At 38.7% G+C, this 17,897-nt stretch overlaps 2 protein-coding genes and 1 non-coding gene across 3 annotated transcripts; 2 read left to right on the plus strand and 1 right to left on the minus strand.

Annotated features, from left to right (window-relative positions):
- Positions 1-6,295: 6,295 nt before the first annotated feature.
- On the plus strand, positions 6,296-6,402 carry LOC145060816 (small nucleolar RNA R71). Its single transcript, XR_013686999.1, has one exon. It is a non-coding gene; the product is annotated as a small nucleolar RNA R71 (small nucleolar RNA).
- A 3,944-nt stretch (positions 6,403-10,346) lies between these two features.
- LOC145057630 (GDSL esterase/lipase At1g71691-like) lies at positions 10,347-12,185 on the plus strand. Its single transcript, XM_079005500.1, has 5 exons — positions 10,347-10,741; positions 10,824-10,951; positions 11,160-11,399; positions 11,511-11,760; positions 11,827-12,185. Exons 1-5 carry the CDS (start codon positions 10,426-10,428, stop codon positions 12,045-12,047), a joined length of 1,155 nt encoding a protein of 384 aa, XP_078861626.1. The 5' UTR covers positions 10,347-10,425; the 3' UTR covers positions 12,048-12,185.
- Positions 12,186-12,733: 548 nt separating this feature from the next.
- On the minus strand, positions 12,734-15,702 carry LOC145057629 (stromal 70 kDa heat shock-related protein, chloroplastic-like). Its single transcript, XM_079005499.1, has 8 exons — positions 15,013-15,702; positions 14,671-14,923; positions 14,496-14,575; positions 14,271-14,413; positions 14,092-14,190; positions 13,803-13,992; positions 13,321-13,719; positions 12,734-13,238 (listed from the first exon to the last, which is right to left on the minus strand). Exons 1-8 carry the CDS (start codon positions 15,520-15,522, stop codon positions 12,855-12,857), a joined length of 2,058 nt encoding a protein of 685 aa, XP_078861625.1. The 5' UTR covers positions 15,523-15,702; the 3' UTR covers positions 12,734-12,854.
- Between the last annotated feature and the right edge of the window lie 2,195 nt (positions 15,703-17,897).

Consider the following 17,897-nt stretch of genomic DNA (forward strand, 5'->3'; position numbering starts at 1 on the left):
TTCTGCATATTGATGGTGCTGGCCACGAAGCGGTGAATAAGGCGATGGATCGGCGAGCGAATATGACTCTCCTGAGCGGTGGAAGGAATATACACCCGGTTGGCAATTGTGTTCCACCATGTAGAGGCCACCACTGCCTCGGGAAGTTCCTTATGGCAGTTCTCCAAAAAAGCCTCAAAGTCCTCAATCATCATAGTGCTCTGGTCATAAATCCCCAGCCTCCAAGAAAACTCAGCAATGCTGCATTGTCGCAGCTCCCCGCCCAAAGAAAAAGAAATTATGTTGGGGTTGTAATACTCACTACCACCTCAAAATGAGATGGTAGCAAAAAATTCCCAACACAACTCGACATAAACAGGCTCTTGTATCTTGAATAATTGTAACCAACCATCACATGTGATGGTGGTATACCCCAAACTGCACTCCTTCACCAAGTATGGTGTGATCTCTTCCTCCAAACCCACTTTTCCCAACCAATCCCAGTCAACAGCGTTGGGCAAATGGATTTCCTTCTTTTTGAGCGCCTCTAATCTGTTTTTGGCCCGAGCTTGGGATGCTTTGGAAGTGATTTGTTGAAATGAAAGCCACGGGATATCACTTTGGCTCCTCCCTAGAAGACTACCCCCTTCTGGCCATGATACCTGCATAAAAACATCAAAAGAACATAAACAAACAGTACCCAGTAATTAAAAACGAACAAATCAGGTCTGAATAGTCCTCTACTCGCCGAGTACACGACCTACTCGGCGAGTAGGATGAACATTGGGAACAGTTCTTGCCGATCATGTATAGGTTGTCCAAAACTCCAAATTCTTCACAGGGGTTTGTTGTAATGAGTCATCTAACCATAAATCCAAAAGAAATTCCTCCCAACATTACCTAATTCATGGCTAAATTAAAACCCTAGAATTTGAGGAAACCCCCAAATCCGAATTTAAGCAAAATAGGGGCAAATCAATGATAAAGCTTGAACCTTTGATGAGTTTTAAGTGTAAAGATGTTACCTTTTCCTTTGAAAGATGAAGATTAAGTGGAAAATTGAAGAAATTTGAAGAAATCAAAGAGGATGCTTGAGGGAACGCTGTGCACGGCGAGTATAGGGGTTAAATGGGTGAAAACCCTTATTTTACATATTTATATCTCATTAGTGTAAATTGGCTACTCGCCGAGTAGAAATGTCGTTATGCGTTTTATTGGGTTACTCGGGCAGGTACTCGCCGAGTATACGTGCCTACTCGGCGAGTAATCCTTGCATATTGAAAAAAATGTGAATGTTTTGAAAAATTAATGTATTTTCTCATTTTTTTAGCCATCCACCCCACACTCTAGGCATTGCTTGCCCTCAAGCAATTATATTCTTAAAAGAAGACGAAGGAAAAAAAAGAATAATGAAAATAAAGTAAAGGAAAGAAAATGCAAACTTGAAACTCGGGTTGCCTCCCGATAAGCGCTTCTTTTTAGGGAGTCATTAGCTGGACTCCTCCCCTTCTACGTGGTTGCAATCCCTTCCAGCAGCAGCAACTCTTCCATTCCTTCATTCCGGGGGACTCCTTCTTCATACTTTTTGACCCTCTGGCCATTGACCTTGAAAGGTGTGCCATCTCTTGACAATAGCTCTATAGCACCATGTGGAAACACCGTCACCAGAAAAAGACCATCTCATCTTGACTTGAGTTTTCCCGAGAAAATTTTTAGTCGTGAATTAATGAGTAACACATTTTGGCCTTCATGAAATTCTTTATTTTCTTTGATCCTTTTGTCATGCCACTTCTTGGTCTTCTCTTTATAGATCAACGAACTTGAGTATGCATCATTTCTAAGCTCCTCAAGAGCATTCATTTGCGTTAACCAGTTACTTTTGAGTTCCTCCATGTTGAAGTTACACATCTTTAAGGCCGAAAATGCCATATGCTCTATCTCCACCGGCAAATGACATTGCTTTCCATAAACTAACCTATATGGTGTAGTACCAATAGGTGTTTTGAAAGCTGTACGAAAGGCCCAAAGTGCATCATCTAGCTTATCCGACCATTCCTTGTGATTGCTCCCCACCGATTTCTCCAAGATTCGCTTTAAAGCTCGATTGGTCACTTCGGTTTGTCCACTAGTTTGTGGATGGTAGGATGTAGAAAACTTATGGGTTACCCCATATTTCTTTAACACCTTCTCCAATTGGTCATTGGCAAAATGTGTGCCTAAGTCACTTATAAGAGCTTTCGCGACTCCAAATCGTGAAAATAACTTCTTTAAAAACCTCACCACCACCCGACCGTCATTAGTTGGTAACGCTTGTGCCTCCGCCCATTTGGATACATAATCCACCGCCACCAATATGTATTTGTTTCCTCTAGACATGGGAAATGGTCCCATGAAGTCGATTCCCCACACATCAAACACCTCGCACACTTGGATACTATGTTGTGGCATTTCATTTTGAGATGAAATGTTTCCCACTCTTTGACAAGCATCACATTCTTTGACAAATTGGGCTGCATCTTTAAAAATTGTGGGCCAATAGAACCCAATGTCAAAGATCTTTTTAGTGTAGTGTGCTCCATGATGTCCACCCGTGGGCCCGCTATGACAATGCTCTAATATCTTCCGGCTTTAATTCCCGAAGACGCATCTTCGTATGATCCCATCCGCGCAGCTTTGGAAAAGATATGGTTCATCCCAAAAGTAATATTTTATCTCGGAAAAGAATTTCTTCTTTTGTTGACTTGTGAGATCTTTTGGGATGTAATTGCTAGCTAAGTAGTTAGCTATATTTGCAAACCATGGTTCTTCTCCCATGGTCACCATAATATACTCGTCTGGAAAATCATCGCCAACTCTATCTTCGTGCAATTGCAGGTTTTCAAGCCTTGACAAGTGGTCAGCTGCTAAATTCTCCATTCCCTTCTTGTCTCGTATCTCTATGTCAAACTCTTGAAGAAGTAGCACCCATCGTATCAGTCTTGGCTTAGCATCCTGTTTGGCAAATAAATACTTGATGGAAGAATGGTCAGTAAAAACGGTTGTTTTAGATAAAACTAAATAAGGACGGAACTTGTCAAAAGCATACACCACAGCTAATAATTCTTTTTCCGTGGTGGTGTAATTTTCTTGGGCTGGATTTAGAGTCTTGCTAGCATAATATATGGGTCGAAAGTGCTTATCAACCCTTTGACCAAGGATAACTCCTAATGCAAAGTCACTAGCATCACACATAATCTCAAAGGGTAAACTCCAATTTGGTGCAACAATGATCGGGGCATTAGTTAATTTTTCCTTTAAAAATTCAAATGCCTCTAAACACTCTTTAGTAAAATTAAATGGTGCGTCTTTTAATAACAATTGTGTTAGAGGTCTAGTTATTTTGGAAAAATCTTTTATGAAATGCCGGTAAAAACCCGCGTGTCCTAGAAAACTTCTAATGTCTTTCACATTAGTTGGTGGGGGTAATTTGGCAATGGTGTCAATCTTTGCCTGATCCACTTCAATTCCCATTTTGGAAACCTTATGGCCCAAAACTATACCCTTCTTGACCATAAAGTGACATTTCTCCCAATTGAGGACCAAGTCGGTTTTTTCACACCTAGCAAGAATTAAGTCAAGATTTGTGAGACAATCATGGAAAGAAGATCCAAAAACGGAAAAGTCGTCCGTAAAAACTTCCATGAATTTTTCCACCATATCATGGAATATGGCTGTCATACACCTTTGAAAAGTCACGGGTGCATTGCATAGCCCAAAGGGCATGCGTCTATAAGCAAAAGTCCCATTTGGGCAAGTAAATGTAGTCTTTTCTTGGTCCATTGGGTCTATGGGTATTTGGAAATAACCCGAGAATCCGTCTAGAAAGCAATAGTAACTATTGCCCGATAGTCTTTCTAACATTTGATCAATAAAAGGTAAGGGAAAATGGTCTTTACGAGTGACATCGTTTAGCTTTCGATAATCGATGCACACTCTCCAACCGGTTACCGTTCGTGTCGGAATTAGCTCGTTCTTTTCGTTGGTTATGACCGTCATCCCTCCTTTCTTGGGCACCACTTGGACCGGACTCACCCACGGACTGTCGGAAATGGAATACATAATTCCTGCATCTAAGAGTTTAACCACTTCCTTCTTGACTACTTCTTGCATATTTGGGTTTAACCTTCTTTGGTGCTGTACAACCGACTTTGCTCCTTCTTCCATATTGATCTTGTGGGAGCAATAGGATGGGCTTATTCCCTTGATGTCGGTGATGCTCCATGTTATGGCCCGCTTCCGCTTCTTCAACACTTGCACAAGCTCTTCCTTTTCAGAATTGGACAGGTCAGAGGCTATGATTACTGCTTTTGGTTGCCTTCTTCAAGGAAAGCATACTCCAAATGTTTTGGTAAAGTTTTGAGCTTAGATTTTTGGTTATGACTGTTGGACTCGCCGAGTGCAGGTAAGGTACTCGGCGAGTTTGTGCCTGCATTCACGAATTCTGCCTTTTCTAAGGAAGAACTCGGCGAGTAGATCGGCCGTACTCGGCGAGTAGGGCTGTCAGTTTGCTTCACCAATTCTTCAAACTCAGCTTCTTCCAGCAGCCTTTCAATCTCCATTAAGTCTTTTTCTCGATCAAATTCTTCATCATCAGTTGTGAACTTGCTGGAATCTTCACTCATGCATTCCTCCAATAATTCGTCAAGCATATCAATTGAGAATGTCGTGTCGTCACTGTTCCTTGCATACTTCATAGCTTGGTCTACCCCAAATGTGACTGAATCTTCTCCTACCCGCAAGGTGAGCTTCGAGTCCCTCATGTCTACTATAGCACTTTCCGTGTTGAGGAAGGGCCTTCCAAGGATGATTGGAACTTGTGGATCCGCCTCCATGTCTAGAATGATAAAATCAGCGGGAAAGACGAATTTGTCCACCTTGACTAGTAAGTCTTCGCATATGCCTCTTGGGAAGGTGACTGTCTTGTTTGCCAAGTGAATGGCCATGCGAATTGGCCTTGGTTCCGGGAGATCCAACTTCTTAAAGAATGAATATGGCATTAGGTTCACACTTGCTCCCGAATCGGCTAAGGCATGAATAGCAGCCAAGTTGCCAAATTGGCAAGGTAAAGTCAAACTCCCCGGGTCACCCTTCTTCTTTGGTAGCTTATTTAGCATAGCAGTTGAGCAGTTTTCATTGAGGACTACCTTCTTCACTTCTTCCATCTTCCTTCTATTAGTGAGAAGTTCCTTAAGGAACTTTGCATATTTGGGCATTTGCATGACGGCTTCAATGAAGGGTATGTTAATTTGAAGAGTCTTGATATGATCTAGAAACTTCTGGTACTCCTCTTCCTGCTTCTCCTTCTTAGCTCGGGTTGGGTATGGCATTGGAGGCTGATACGGATTTTCTAGGATCTGTTTGTTCGGATTTGGTAGTGTACTCGCCGAGTCCATACGTGGTACTCGGCGAGTAGGGCTGTCAAATTGTAAGTTTTGCTCTTCTGCTTGATTTTCTACCTCCTCCTTAGGTGATTCCTTGGATGCCTCAGTCTGAATAGGTGCCAGGGGAGTGATTATCTTCCCACTTCTTGTTGTGACTATGTTTATGTGCGCGCCTCGTGGGTTATTTTCAGTTTTGCTAGGAAGTTCGCCCGGTGACCTTTGGTTGATTTGTTGAGCAAGTTGCCCAAACTGCGTTTCTATATTATGGATAGATGCTTGCTGGTTTCTAAGCATGGTCCTTGTTTCTTGAATTGCATCATCATGATCACTATGTCTTTTTTATGAAGCAGCTACAAATTTGGTGAGCATTTCTTCCAAGCTTAGCTTTCTCTTGTACCGGCTCCTCCTTTTGGTAGAAACCTCTTCCTTTTTGCCTAAACTTCTCCTCCTTGGCCTTCTTGTACTCTTCATAAGGGAGCCACTCTTTCTTTTGTTTGCACCAGTCTTCATCATATCGGTCTCCGCTTGAGTAACAAACTTGCACCTGCTTATTGCCATTCTCATCTAAATCACAGTCTCTAGTGAGGTGAGGCCCATTGCAGTTTTCACAACCCACCCGAATAGCATGGATTGTTTGATCCATTTTATCCATCCTCTTATCCATGGTTTTTAGCATAGCCATGACCGCGGATAAGTCTTTAGTAGCTGCATATGCGGCTCCCCTAGTAACATCATTTCTAGGGTTGTGGTATTCTCTAGAGTGTTTAGAGAATTCTTCAATCAATTCCTTGATTACCGAGGGCGGCTTCTTTGTGAGCGGGCCTTGCGAGTCAAGTAACTGCCTAGTTGTGACATTGACTCCATCATAGAAGATGGATACTTCTTGCTGGCTGTTTAGGTCATGGTGTGGGCAGTTTCTTAGTAGGCTCTTGTACCTCTCCCAAGCTTCATATAACGACTCTCCAGCTTGTTGTTCAAAGTTAGCAATAGCCTTCTTCAACTTGGCTATCTTGGAAGGTGGGCAATAGTGATCAATGAATTCTTCTTTCATCTTGGCCCATGTGGTGACTGATCCGGGGGGAAGTGACTTGAGCCAGTCTTTTGCAGCACCTTTGAATGTCACTGGAAGCATGCGAAGTAGCTGAGTCTCGCGAGGCACATTTGGAACATTGAAGTAATCAGCTACATCATTGACTTCATCCAAATGCTTGTAGGCATCTTCGTGGTCTTTTCCATAAAAAGGTATTTCTTTAAGTAAAGCTAGGATATGACCCTTTAGCTCGAAAGTAGCAGTCGCGGGAATTGCGGGTTGCACAAGTCCCAGGCCAGTGTCATCGCGCATCCTCTTCTTCCATTCTCCCATGGGGATTTCATCAATGTTAGCCATTGTGATAGCTAACTCTTCCTCGGAATCGGATTCGTGCTCGTATGTAGGCTCCTCTTCTTCCTCGGTCTCGTACTCGATATCTTCCTTAACCGGTTCGTCGATTACTAAAGAAGCACTGGATGCTCCTGATTTGCTGCTCTTCTTTTTCCCAAAAACAGTCTTCAAATTGGACAAAGGTGACTTCTTTGGTGTACTCGAGCTCTCCACGTCCTTTCCTTTGTTCCTTTTCAATGCGGATTCCAAACGGGGGTACCAGCGGGGTGTTTGATCCTCTGGTCATGAAAGTCTTGAAATAAACAAGATAAAAATGTAAAAAGAACAAAAATAGTGTACTAAAAAAATCGAAAATTAATCTGCCAAATACACTTGTACCCGCCGAGTAGGTGCGACTGCACTCGGCGAGTATCGGTGTAATTTTAAAGAGACACTAAACTGAATATTAAAACTAAAACAGATGCTAAAACCTAATTACTAGTTACTAAATTGAAATAAATTAACTTTATGCCATTAAACTCACACAAAGGATCAAAAAAATTAGGGATTAGATTAATTATTTAGAACCGTTCCCCGGCAATGGCGCCAAAAACTTGATGTGTGTAAAATGCACTTGTTTTATTCCTACTTTTTATTGATAAATTTAGCACACAAAGGCAGTGAACCTGTCTTTTAGTGGTATAGTTGGATAAATAGGGTGTCGATCTCAGGGAACGGGAAAATTAAACTAATAGCTAATTTTAACTAAGCAAATAATGAAAGTAAAAAGGTTTTTTCTCTAGTTTTGCAAGACTAGAAACTTAAACACACCATAAAAACACTTAATTAACTAAGTAACTAAAGCAAACAACTAATTCACCAAATTTGATAAAGATGTTTCTATTTAGGTTCAACCAATTCACTCCTATGGTTATTTTGAATTTATGATAGATTAATTGTTATTGGCTACCAACTATAGTGGTTAGGTTCATGTTCATTACTCCTAACCCTTAGACAGTCAATTAATTCAAGCGGTGATCAAGTGTTTAAACTAATTAATTCCCTAGATTAATGATTTGGATTAAATAAGATTTGTAGTGGTTAATCAAATTAGTGGTTCAATTAACCTCTTGTTTGTTGGTTTCTCAAACAAGCTCACATATTAATCTACCCATTATCTTGTTAATCTTAGTTTCATATTCATTATTCCTAAGCATATGATTAAGTGTTCACATAGACATATGAGGTTAACAACTAAGAGATGTTCATGCAGCTTAATTGTCTTCCAATTAACAGAAAATAGTTGTGATTAATGCATAAGGTTCTTTAACAAACTTAATTTAATAAATCACCAATAAACAATCAATCAAAAGCTAAGAATTAAACCATAGGAGTTACTTGGTATTCCCCAAACAGAAACAAAAACGTATTTAGCTCATAGTTGCAGTAAAAAAAAACACAAAAACAGGTTTAACTAAGCTAACCATACTTAATTCCTAAAGCTAAGTGGAATGATTAACCTAGTTGCCTTGATTCTTCAAGAGATTGAAGATTAGAGTTCCTCAGCGCCTTCCAAGGTTCTCCAATCGCAGATGAATCTCAAAAAAAACGTCAGGAAAGTAGTCCCATCGGATAAAGGCTCGGTTTTTATAGCTATCTCAAAACAGGGTGTACTCGACGAGTAGCAGACCCAACTCGCCGAGTAGGTTCTAGTTATCCGTCTCAAATCGGGAGTCATGACTTATCTTCTGGAATATTCTAATGGACTCGCCGAGTAGGCTCGTGTACTCGCCGAGTAGGCTTGTGTACTCGCCGAGTAGGAAAGCTTTTGTCCCTCAATCTTCATTCTTTGGTCTCTAATTGCTTCCCCTTGTTCCCTTTCACTCTCAAGCATGTCTTTTGGACTGAAAACAAAATTTAAACAATATTAAGTACCTTTTGTCCACATTATACACATAATTAGTTGAAAATGAGTAAAAAATGTATGCTAAATAATTAACTAATTATGCACATATTAGGGGGTTTTGTGATTGTGTTAATGAGATTAAAGAGAATTTTAAATGAAAATTTTTGTTTGAAAATTTATGGTGTTACAAGACTATCAACAGAAAATCAACAGCAACATCTTCAAACGAATTAGCTGACACAAACCACCTAAATAACAACCAGAGGTCAAACCTTAACCTATGGCTCAATTTCTCAAAAGTTGACTAAAATTTAAACTGGTTAAAAAGTTAAAGTCAATGGGATGCGTCATGACCACAAAAGGTGCTCTCTACTCACAAAAAGACAAATAGTCGAGTTTCTTCATGAAGCGCACTGTGCCAAGGAAAAGGCACGTCATGCTCTACATAGCAAATCCTTTCTTCCAATAAGTGTTTAATCCATTAAGCCAGTATAACACCTGAATTTCATGTATAATTTTTATATTTCATTTTTGAAAATTCTATAGCCACAACTTAGTGAAAGGATCAACATGACTTGGCATCCTACCAAGGCCACAAATGCATTAAATGATTGCCACAGTGTGGCCATGCATTTGTCATGGCGTGGCGATTTATTTTTGGCAAACCCTTAAATTTCCGGGTTTTTTGCATTATTTAAGGGAACTAATGGTTAGGGTTCCTTCCGCCCTTAGCCTCCATCACCTCCAAAGTGCCCTAGATAAAACCCTAGCCTCATTGTAAGTTTTGAGCTCATCTTTGGTGTTTTTATGACCTTGGAAGGAAGAAAAAGGTATTTCTTATGATTGAATCTAGTTATTTCCAAAAAAAATCCTTGTTTAGCCGCTCAAAACCACAAACACTTCCACCTAAAGTCAAGAAATATATAGGTAGTAGCCAAGTCTAGCCCGTAGGGTTACGAAGGTGTTGTTGACTACAAGAGCAGATAAAGTGAATTAATGAGAAGAGGCCAGGCTTCACATGTCATATCCGTCGGCATATGAATCAACATGCAATTTACATGCCGTTAGTTGCTCCCACATGCAATTTCCCTCTTCATTTACATTTATATTCCCAACGCATCTCCCAACACCTTCCCTCATTTACTCTCACTAATTAATTTCTTACTAAAATATACCATTCAACACCTAAAATAGTAAAATTATAACCGAAATGAGGAAAAAAAAAAAAAAACAAATAACTTAACTTAATTACGGCTCATCACCACTCACCAGCCATTTTACAGTCTCCTTCAAGAAGCTAATCACGGGTCTTAAAATTGGACAGGTCGTAACTGGTGCGCCAAGATTTTTGCGACACCTTAATTAGTAGTTGACATTGTCTTACAAAATGGAATATATATCTCTGAAAAACAGTTCGTTTAGTATTCATGCATTTCAGTGATTGCGTACTTTTTTTTTTATGAAATTAACTACAAACCACTTTTTTTTTTTGTAATATTGGAGCAAACATAACCTGTGCCTACGTACAACCCCCAACATAATGATCAAGAATGGCCAGTGGTAAAGAGATAACAAAAGGTGCAGGCCACACTTACTGCTATTCAAAATTTACAGGTGAAACCATTTAATAACCTTCAACCACCGCTAGTAAATTTCCCTTTATAATTACCCCCACAGCCAAGTTTTTGTGAATCCCAATTCCACTTTCACTTTCCACTTCCTCTTTCTCACAAGCGACACAGAAAATCTAACGAACGAGTATGGGTTGCTTATTATGGGTACTGTTGGTAACTGGAATGACGTTGTTAAGTGGTGGGAATCATGTAGTCTGTGGACAAGATTACGGCCAAGATGGTGGTGGTGTTTTTGACGCAGCGGCGCCGGAGGCAGCAGCGGCAGCAGCAGCTAAAGAAATGGTGCCGGCAATGTTCATATTTGGAGACTCACTCATTGACAATGGAAACAACAACGACTTAGCTTCTTTAGCTAAAGCCAATTATTTCCCTTATGGGATTGACTTTAATGGAGGTCCTACAGGCCGATTCTCTAACGGTTTCACCATGGTTGATGCTATAGGTTCGTATATATCCTCTGTGTGTGTGTGTGTTTCTTCGAGTATACATATATAGATCTCTAAAATGTGGGATTTGTAATGCAGCGGAGCTACTGGGATTGCCACTTATACCAGCCTATTCGCAAGCTTCGAGTTCCGCAGATCAAATGCTTCATGGTGTCAATTTCGCATCTGCTGCCGCTGGAATTCTCGATATCACAGGCCGAAATTTTGTAAGCTCATATTTCCCTTAGTTTGATAGATCAAGATTATCTTCTATAGTTACTAAAGTTACCAACTTTAAGGTATAGGTGCAAGTTGTTTAGCTTTTTAAAGGTAGATTTGGATCATAATGGGTGGTCATAATTAAGTCATCATTTTCGCGACTTCTAAAAGCGGTATGTGTGTCGTGCTAATCGGATAATGAACTCTTGAGTGTAGGTGGGTAGAATCCCGTTCAATCAACAGATAAAGAACTTCGAAAATAGTTTGGATCAAATAAGTGATGCATTGGGTAGAGCAAATCTTGGTCAGGCTCTCTCTCGTTGCATTTTCTTTGTAGGAATGGGAAGTAATGACTATTTAAACAACTATCTCATGCCCAATTACCCTACTCGAAACCAGTACGATGGCAACCAATATGCTGATCTTTTGTCCGAAGAATACACTATTCAACTTCGTGTAAGTTGTTAAACTTTATAATTAAGCTTAATTCGTAAACACAATTTGTACGTTTGTATTAATTGGATTAATTAAGTTTTGTTTTGTTTTGTTGGATATTATATAATATAGCAACTTTACAATCTTGGAGCTCGGAAGTTTGTTCTAGCGGGGCTAGGGTTGATGGGTTGTATTCCTAGCATCTTAGCGCAAGGTACTACAGGAAGATGCTCGGATGAAGTAAACCAGCTTGTCCTACCTTTCAATGCAAACATGAAGACCATGATCAACAACCTAAGCGCAAATCTTCCTGGTTCTAGATTCGTTTTCATCGACGTTCATAACATGTTCCAAGATATTCTAGCAAACGCTAGATCTTATGGTATGAGCTACGACCTTGTTTTTGCTTTTTAATTCCATGTATTAAAACACCAGGATTTTGATGCAGGTTTTCGAGTGGTGAATAGGGGATGTTGTGGAATAGGGAGAAACAGAGGGCAGATAACATGTTTACCATTTCAAACACCATGTCCGAATAGGAACGAGTATGTGTTTTGGGATGCATTCCATCCAACAGAAGCAGTGAATGTGTTGATGGGGAGGAAGGCTTTCAGTGGTGGTACTGATGTTGTTTATCCCATCAACATCCAACAACTGGCGAATCTCTAGTGTTCAACACGTACATCTATGTCCACCTAATTAACTATGAAGAAATCTGTGTTTCTTTGTATTTTTTCGTGAGATGGATGATCTTTAGGCTATGATCAAGATGTGATTTAAATATATTCGCCTTCATTTTAACCTTAATTATATACTTACAATGTCGAACCTTTATTAATATGCGGTTCAAATTAAATTATGAGTGCGATGAAAGCTCCAATATGGAAAGCGAAATGTTAGACCAAAAATAGGGCTGATTGGGTGTTAAAAACAGTGACCGATTTCGTATGTGGTTATGTGTTTTCAAGTCACCAAGACAGAAAAGAGAAGGAGAAATTTTGGACCAAATGTTTAATGTTTTTATTAGCAAATATAATATAATTAACCAGGTCATAAATTACAATCCTAAATTAGACATATTCTACTGATCCTATTTATAGCCAAATACCTAAACCCTTTTATACCCTACTACCCTACCCTTCTCTATACTAATAAAAAAATAATTTTATTAGTATTATGCTATATGTAAATAAGATATATTAGGCAAATCACCTCCCAAGCTTTCTGTCTAGATCATGCACCAAGAAACTTTAGCTGTGTTTCAATTCAAATCATTTTGTTTTGATTTTTTTTTATTCTACAAACTATAAACTATTAGATGTCTAGATTCCTTTCCTCACAACAAAATCATACTATTAACAAACTACAGTTTTGCGATTAAATCGGTGGAACCAAAACCACAAAACAATCTACAAATCACCTATATACATCTTTACAGAGTAACACACATATTCCACCTAATATGGCTATGCAATCTCATTGGCTATCACTAAAATCAGCATCAATAACCTCACCATCACCTTCTCCACTAGAACCAGACGCCTTGCCAGCTTCACCACCACTCGCAGCAGCACCACCTTGGCTGTAAATAGCCTGACCAACCTGCATCATTTCTTGATTCAACGCAGCCATGGCATCCTTCATGCTCTGAGTTGTACCACCAGATATCGCATCTTTAAGCTCTTTCAACTTCGCCTCCACCTTCTCTTTCACTTCACCAGGTACCTTCTCTCCCACTTCCTTCAGCTGCTTTTCACACTGATACACAGCCGATTCAGCTTGGTTCTTTGTATCAATGGCTTCCCTCTTCTCCTTATCCTCCTTCGCATACTTCTCAGCTTCTGCCACCATCCTCTCCACCTACAATAACAACAAAATTTTCCTCAATATCCATCAACCCAAAACAGACCATATCACGTTGTAAATTAACCCTAAATCATACCTCATCGGAAGGCAATGTGCTAGCACCAGTGATTGTAATGTCCTGTTTCTTTCCTGTTCCTTTGTCAATGGCTGTGACTGAAAGGATACCATTGGCGTCGATATCAAATTTGACCTCGATTTGAGGAACTCCACGTGGAGCTGGAGGGATTCCATCCAATCGAAAGCTTCCAAGAGATTTGTTATCACGTACGAATTCTCTCTCCCCTTGAAGAACATTGATTTCAACACTCGTTTGACCATCAGCTGCTGTTGAAAAAACTTCTGATTTGGAGGTTGGGAGTGTCGTGTTTCTTGGAATGATCTTCGTCATCACACCTCCTAGGGTTTCTAAACCCAGCGACAATGGTGTCACGTCTAATAACACAATATTGCTCACATCTCCAGACAAAACACCAGCCTAAAATTACAAAAGGCAACATCGTCATGACCTTTTCCTAAACTGCTGTTGAAAATTGGAGTAAAGATAGGATATATACAGACCTGAACTGAAGCTCCAAGAGCAACAACTTCATCTGGATTGACTGTGACATTTGGTTCTTTAGATGTCATCTTTTTAACAAGCTCTTGAACAGCAGGGATACGTGTTGATCCACCAACAAGAACCACTTCATCAAGATCTTTCAGAGAGAGGTTTGCATCTTTTAAAGCTGTTTCAACAGGGGTCTTTAGCCTATGCCAAACAAAGAACAAACAAATTGGTTTTCGAAAGTTATCATCTTGAAGAGTGACAATTACTTGAATCATCAAGAAAACAAATTAACTCAAGTACCTGTCTAGTAAATCTGAGCACAACTCCTCAAACTTTGCCCTTGTTAGTGTAGTATCGATATGTTTTGGGCCATCTGATGTTGCTGTAATAAAAGGTAAACTGCAAAAAACAGAACCCATGATCGGAAAACTTACAATGAAAAAACCAAAGTAAAAAAATACTGAAAATGCATCATCTACCTGATATTAGTTTGGGTCAAAGTGGATAACTCCATCTTTGCTTTCTCAGCAGTTTCTGTTAGACGTTGAAGCGCTTGTTTATCTTTAAGAAGATCTATACCTTCATCCCTCTTGAAAGTTTCAGCAAGCCAATCAACAATTCTCTGTTTAAAATTCAAGAATCGTGTTAGAGATTTGGTTATAAAGAATGTGTTTATGACACGCGACATGATCCCAATTCCTAACCTTGTCAAAGTCATCTCCTCCCAAATGGGTGTCTCCCGAGGTTGAAAGTACCTCAAAAACACCATCACCAACCTCAAGCACTGCATAAAGATGAATCTAAGTTATCAATGGCGCAAGGGTAGAACTAGAACTATTTAGGTAATCATAATTTCACAGATGAGAAAGGGAAACTTACCTGAAACATCAAACGTTCCACCACCAAGATCAAAGACTAGAATTGTTTCATTGTTTTTCTTCTCAAAACCATACGCCAATGAAGCAGCAGTTGGCTCATTGATAATGCGAAGAACCTCAATACCTGCAATTCGTCCAGCATCTTTGGTTGCAGTTCTTTGGGAATCGTTGAAATATGCTGGCACTGTTACCACTGCTTTCGTAACTTTATCACTCAAAAACTTCGATGCGTCATCCACGAGCTTCCGCAGCACCTAAATTGAACAATTCGTTGAATGAAAAGATGAATTTCATTGAGTTAAACGATAAATAGAGATCGATGAAGATGAATTGAAGTGGGTACCTGTGCAGAAATTTCTTCAGGGGCGAATTGTTTACCAATAGCAGGGCAATCTAATTTGACATTTCCATTATCGTCTCTGATCACTTTGTAAGAAACCTGCTTCGATTCTTCATCGACCTCCATCATCTTCCTCCCAATAAACCTCTTCACAGAGAAAAACGTGTTCTCCGGATTAACCACCGCCTGCCGTTTCGCAATCTGACCTACTAACCTATCTCCATTCTTACTGTACGCTACTACCGACGGCGTCGTCCTCTGCCCCTCGGCGTTCGTAATTATTGTCGGTTGCCCTCCTTCCATCGCCGCCACCGCGGAATTCGTCGTACCTAGATCAATTCCCACCACCTTCTCGCTCACGACCTTCAACACGCGTCGCCTTTGAGGTCTCAATGTCCATGATCTCGGATTATACGATGTGGGTTTGCCGAAAAAAGACGTTCTTGGATTAGAGCTACGATCGATGATGTGGGGTTTGAAGGAACAAGAAGGGGATAGAGTTGTTGCAGACATTTGGATGAATTGAATCTTGGTGTGTTTTGAAATCAAGAATGCTAATTGCTACGCAGTTGAATAGATGAGTGTGTATGGAAGTGAGGTGAAAGGGTTTATTATAATCAGTATAGAAGAATTTAGAAATTATGGGCGATAGGAAGAAAATAGAAGAAAGTGGAGGGTTCTAGAGAAGCCTTGTGATTTAGACGTGGTTTGATGCATGGAACATGCTAGGGGTTTCGTTTTATAATTTATGGACAAATATTATTTGGACATACTAATATTTTTCGAAAATAATACTGTTACATGTCACAACTTTCTGAGTAAAAATATTAAATAAGTAAGCTGGTTGTATAGGGAAAAAAATTATAATATTATAGTTACTTTTAAGTCTAGTTAACTTGGTATTTTTAACCGATATAAATGGATCAAAATTTCAGAAATTTGGTGTATGATAACATTTTTAATGAAAGTAGCATGTAACTTCTGTTGGCAGTTGAAAATCCTTCGTCTGATGCTGCTGGTATAGCATCTGGTATTCTATAAACACTTTTAAATGATGTGATATCTCAAAACTTGAAGTCATGAGACTCGAGTTTTAAATATTTAATTCATCTTCTTAAAAATATTTAATTCTCAAATAATATTATCGGTATGAAATCATGATGGTATAATTTTATGTTCTTTCTGTTTGTATATTTTTTATTTTTTTATTGAATCTTGTATATTTAAAGCCAAAGTTCAAAAATAAAGACTTCAAAAGTCAAAAATAGACACAAATCGGATGATGAAGATGATGACATTTTGAGTAATATTTTTTAGAGATAAATATAAAGAAATATAGATTATGGTTTAAAAAATGATAAAATGTTTGAGTATTTATAGATTAAGAAAAAGGAAGGAAAAAAAATAATATATATATATATATATATATATATATATATATATATATATATATATATATATATATATATATATATGGGTGGGTGTGTGTGTTAACGGCTATAGCCGTTTGATTAAAAAAGAAAAAAAATGCATCGGCCAATGGTTAGAAGTGAGAGAGAGAGAGAGCGGGACTCTCTCCCTCCTGTTGCTTCCCGCGGTTCCTTTCCCGCACCCACGGTACGGTGTACATAGGTGTGGGATCGGTTCTCGCTCCTTTCCCTCATCCCACTCCGTCCGACCTTAAGGGAGGTGTTAAGAGAAATGCTAAAGATGTTATACCACTCCATATCTTAAGCTAAGGAAGGTGCTAAGAAAGAGGTGTTATGTGTGTAGCCAGAGGAGAAAGGAGAGAGAAAATATAAATGTGTGTTGTGATTAGTATTTCTTTATATATTTTAATTTTTTTTCTTCAAAATTAAATCTATTAAATTGTCACACTTCCACTCCCTATCTTTTTCGTGCTAGACATCCTAAGCCTATGTGTCATGAAAAAAACAAAAAAATCATATGTGGCAATATGCTAAAAATGTTACCACTCATTTCAGCCTAAGTAATTTGTCTCGAAATAACTTTGTAGTTGCATTTGAAAACGAATATAATGTTGAAAACAAAATGTATAAATTACAAGAAATTGTTTGGTATAATAGTACCAACTATTGACATTATCATGCATTTTCATTCATTTCATATTCACTCATTCTCATTTTTACAAAATACACATAACAAGACACACTGATTATCAGAAAAAAAAAAATCATACTACCTTTATAGTCGATTTAATTAGTGAAAATATGTAAATGATAATTATTATGCGAGATTGAACTATTTACATTACTAAACAACATATTATCTTAGTCCTCTCATATAAATATTTGCAAGTTAGTAGCTATAAATAGGGCTTTAATGCTTCAGTCATTATGTTAAAGTGTACAATCCCAAAAATCTCATTTTCTTCAATTTTGCTCCGAAAATTCTAAAACTTAGCAGAGAGCTTTTCTTGATCATCCTAAGCATACCCAAAGTCTCGAACGCCCTTTGAAATCCACAAAAACTATCAAAAGTAGATTGATCATCGAAAATATCCCGAAAATGCAAAAATGCATGCAAAATTAAACTAATATGTTATGTAATGCTAGAATTAAACATGAAATATTTTTAAAGACCACAACCTAAAATGGAAAAAGGTCGGGCAAAAGAAAGAACAAAACGTACAAAGCTACAAGATTTTAAAGGGAGAACAAACCCAATTCGCCCAATTACAAACCTCAAACTTCCCCTATGTTTAATCCAATCAAACAACACCGAGAGCACATTGTTTGCCGGTTTCGAAGAAGAAACACAAAGAGCAAAAAGACTTTCATTCTTCGCTTTCCAAACGCAACACAAATAACCGTAAACGATGGCCATCAATATTTTTGCGTTTTTTTGGAACAGTTGTCCTAAGAATT

The sequence above is a fragment of the Lactuca serriola genome, chromosome 6 (genome assembly GCF_051521515.1).
Source record: "Lactuca serriola cultivar US96UC23 chromosome 6, Lser_US96UC23_V15, whole genome shotgun sequence".
Classification (NCBI taxonomy): domain Eukaryota; kingdom Viridiplantae; phylum Streptophyta; class Magnoliopsida; order Asterales; family Asteraceae; genus Lactuca; species Lactuca serriola.

Excerpts from the sequence above, each read along its gene's own strand:
- LOC145057630 (XM_079005500.1), top strand. The coding sequence starts at position 10,426 with ATGGGTTGCTTATTATGGGTACTGTTGGTAACTGGAATGACGTTGTTA. Across the intron at positions 10,742-10,823 it reads CACCATGGTTGATGCTATAG|CGGAGCTACTGGGATTGCCA; the intron begins GTTCGTATATAT and ends TTTGTAATGCAG. Across the intron at positions 11,400-11,510 it reads AATACACTATTCAACTTCGT|CAACTTTACAATCTTGGAGC; the intron begins GTAAGTTGTTAA and ends TATATAATATAG.
- LOC145057629 (XM_079005499.1), bottom strand. The coding sequence starts at position 15,522 with ATGTCTGCAACAACTCTATCCCCTTCTTGTTCCTTCAAACCCCACATC. Across the intron at positions 14,191-14,270 it reads TTGACCCAAACTAATATCAG|TTTACCTTTTATTACAGCAA; the intron begins GTAGATGATGCA and ends TGTTTTTTGCAG. Across the intron at positions 13,720-13,802 it reads CTCTTGGAGCTTCAGTTCAG|GCTGGTGTTTTGTCTGGAGA; the intron begins GTCTGTATATAT and ends TTGTAATTTTAG.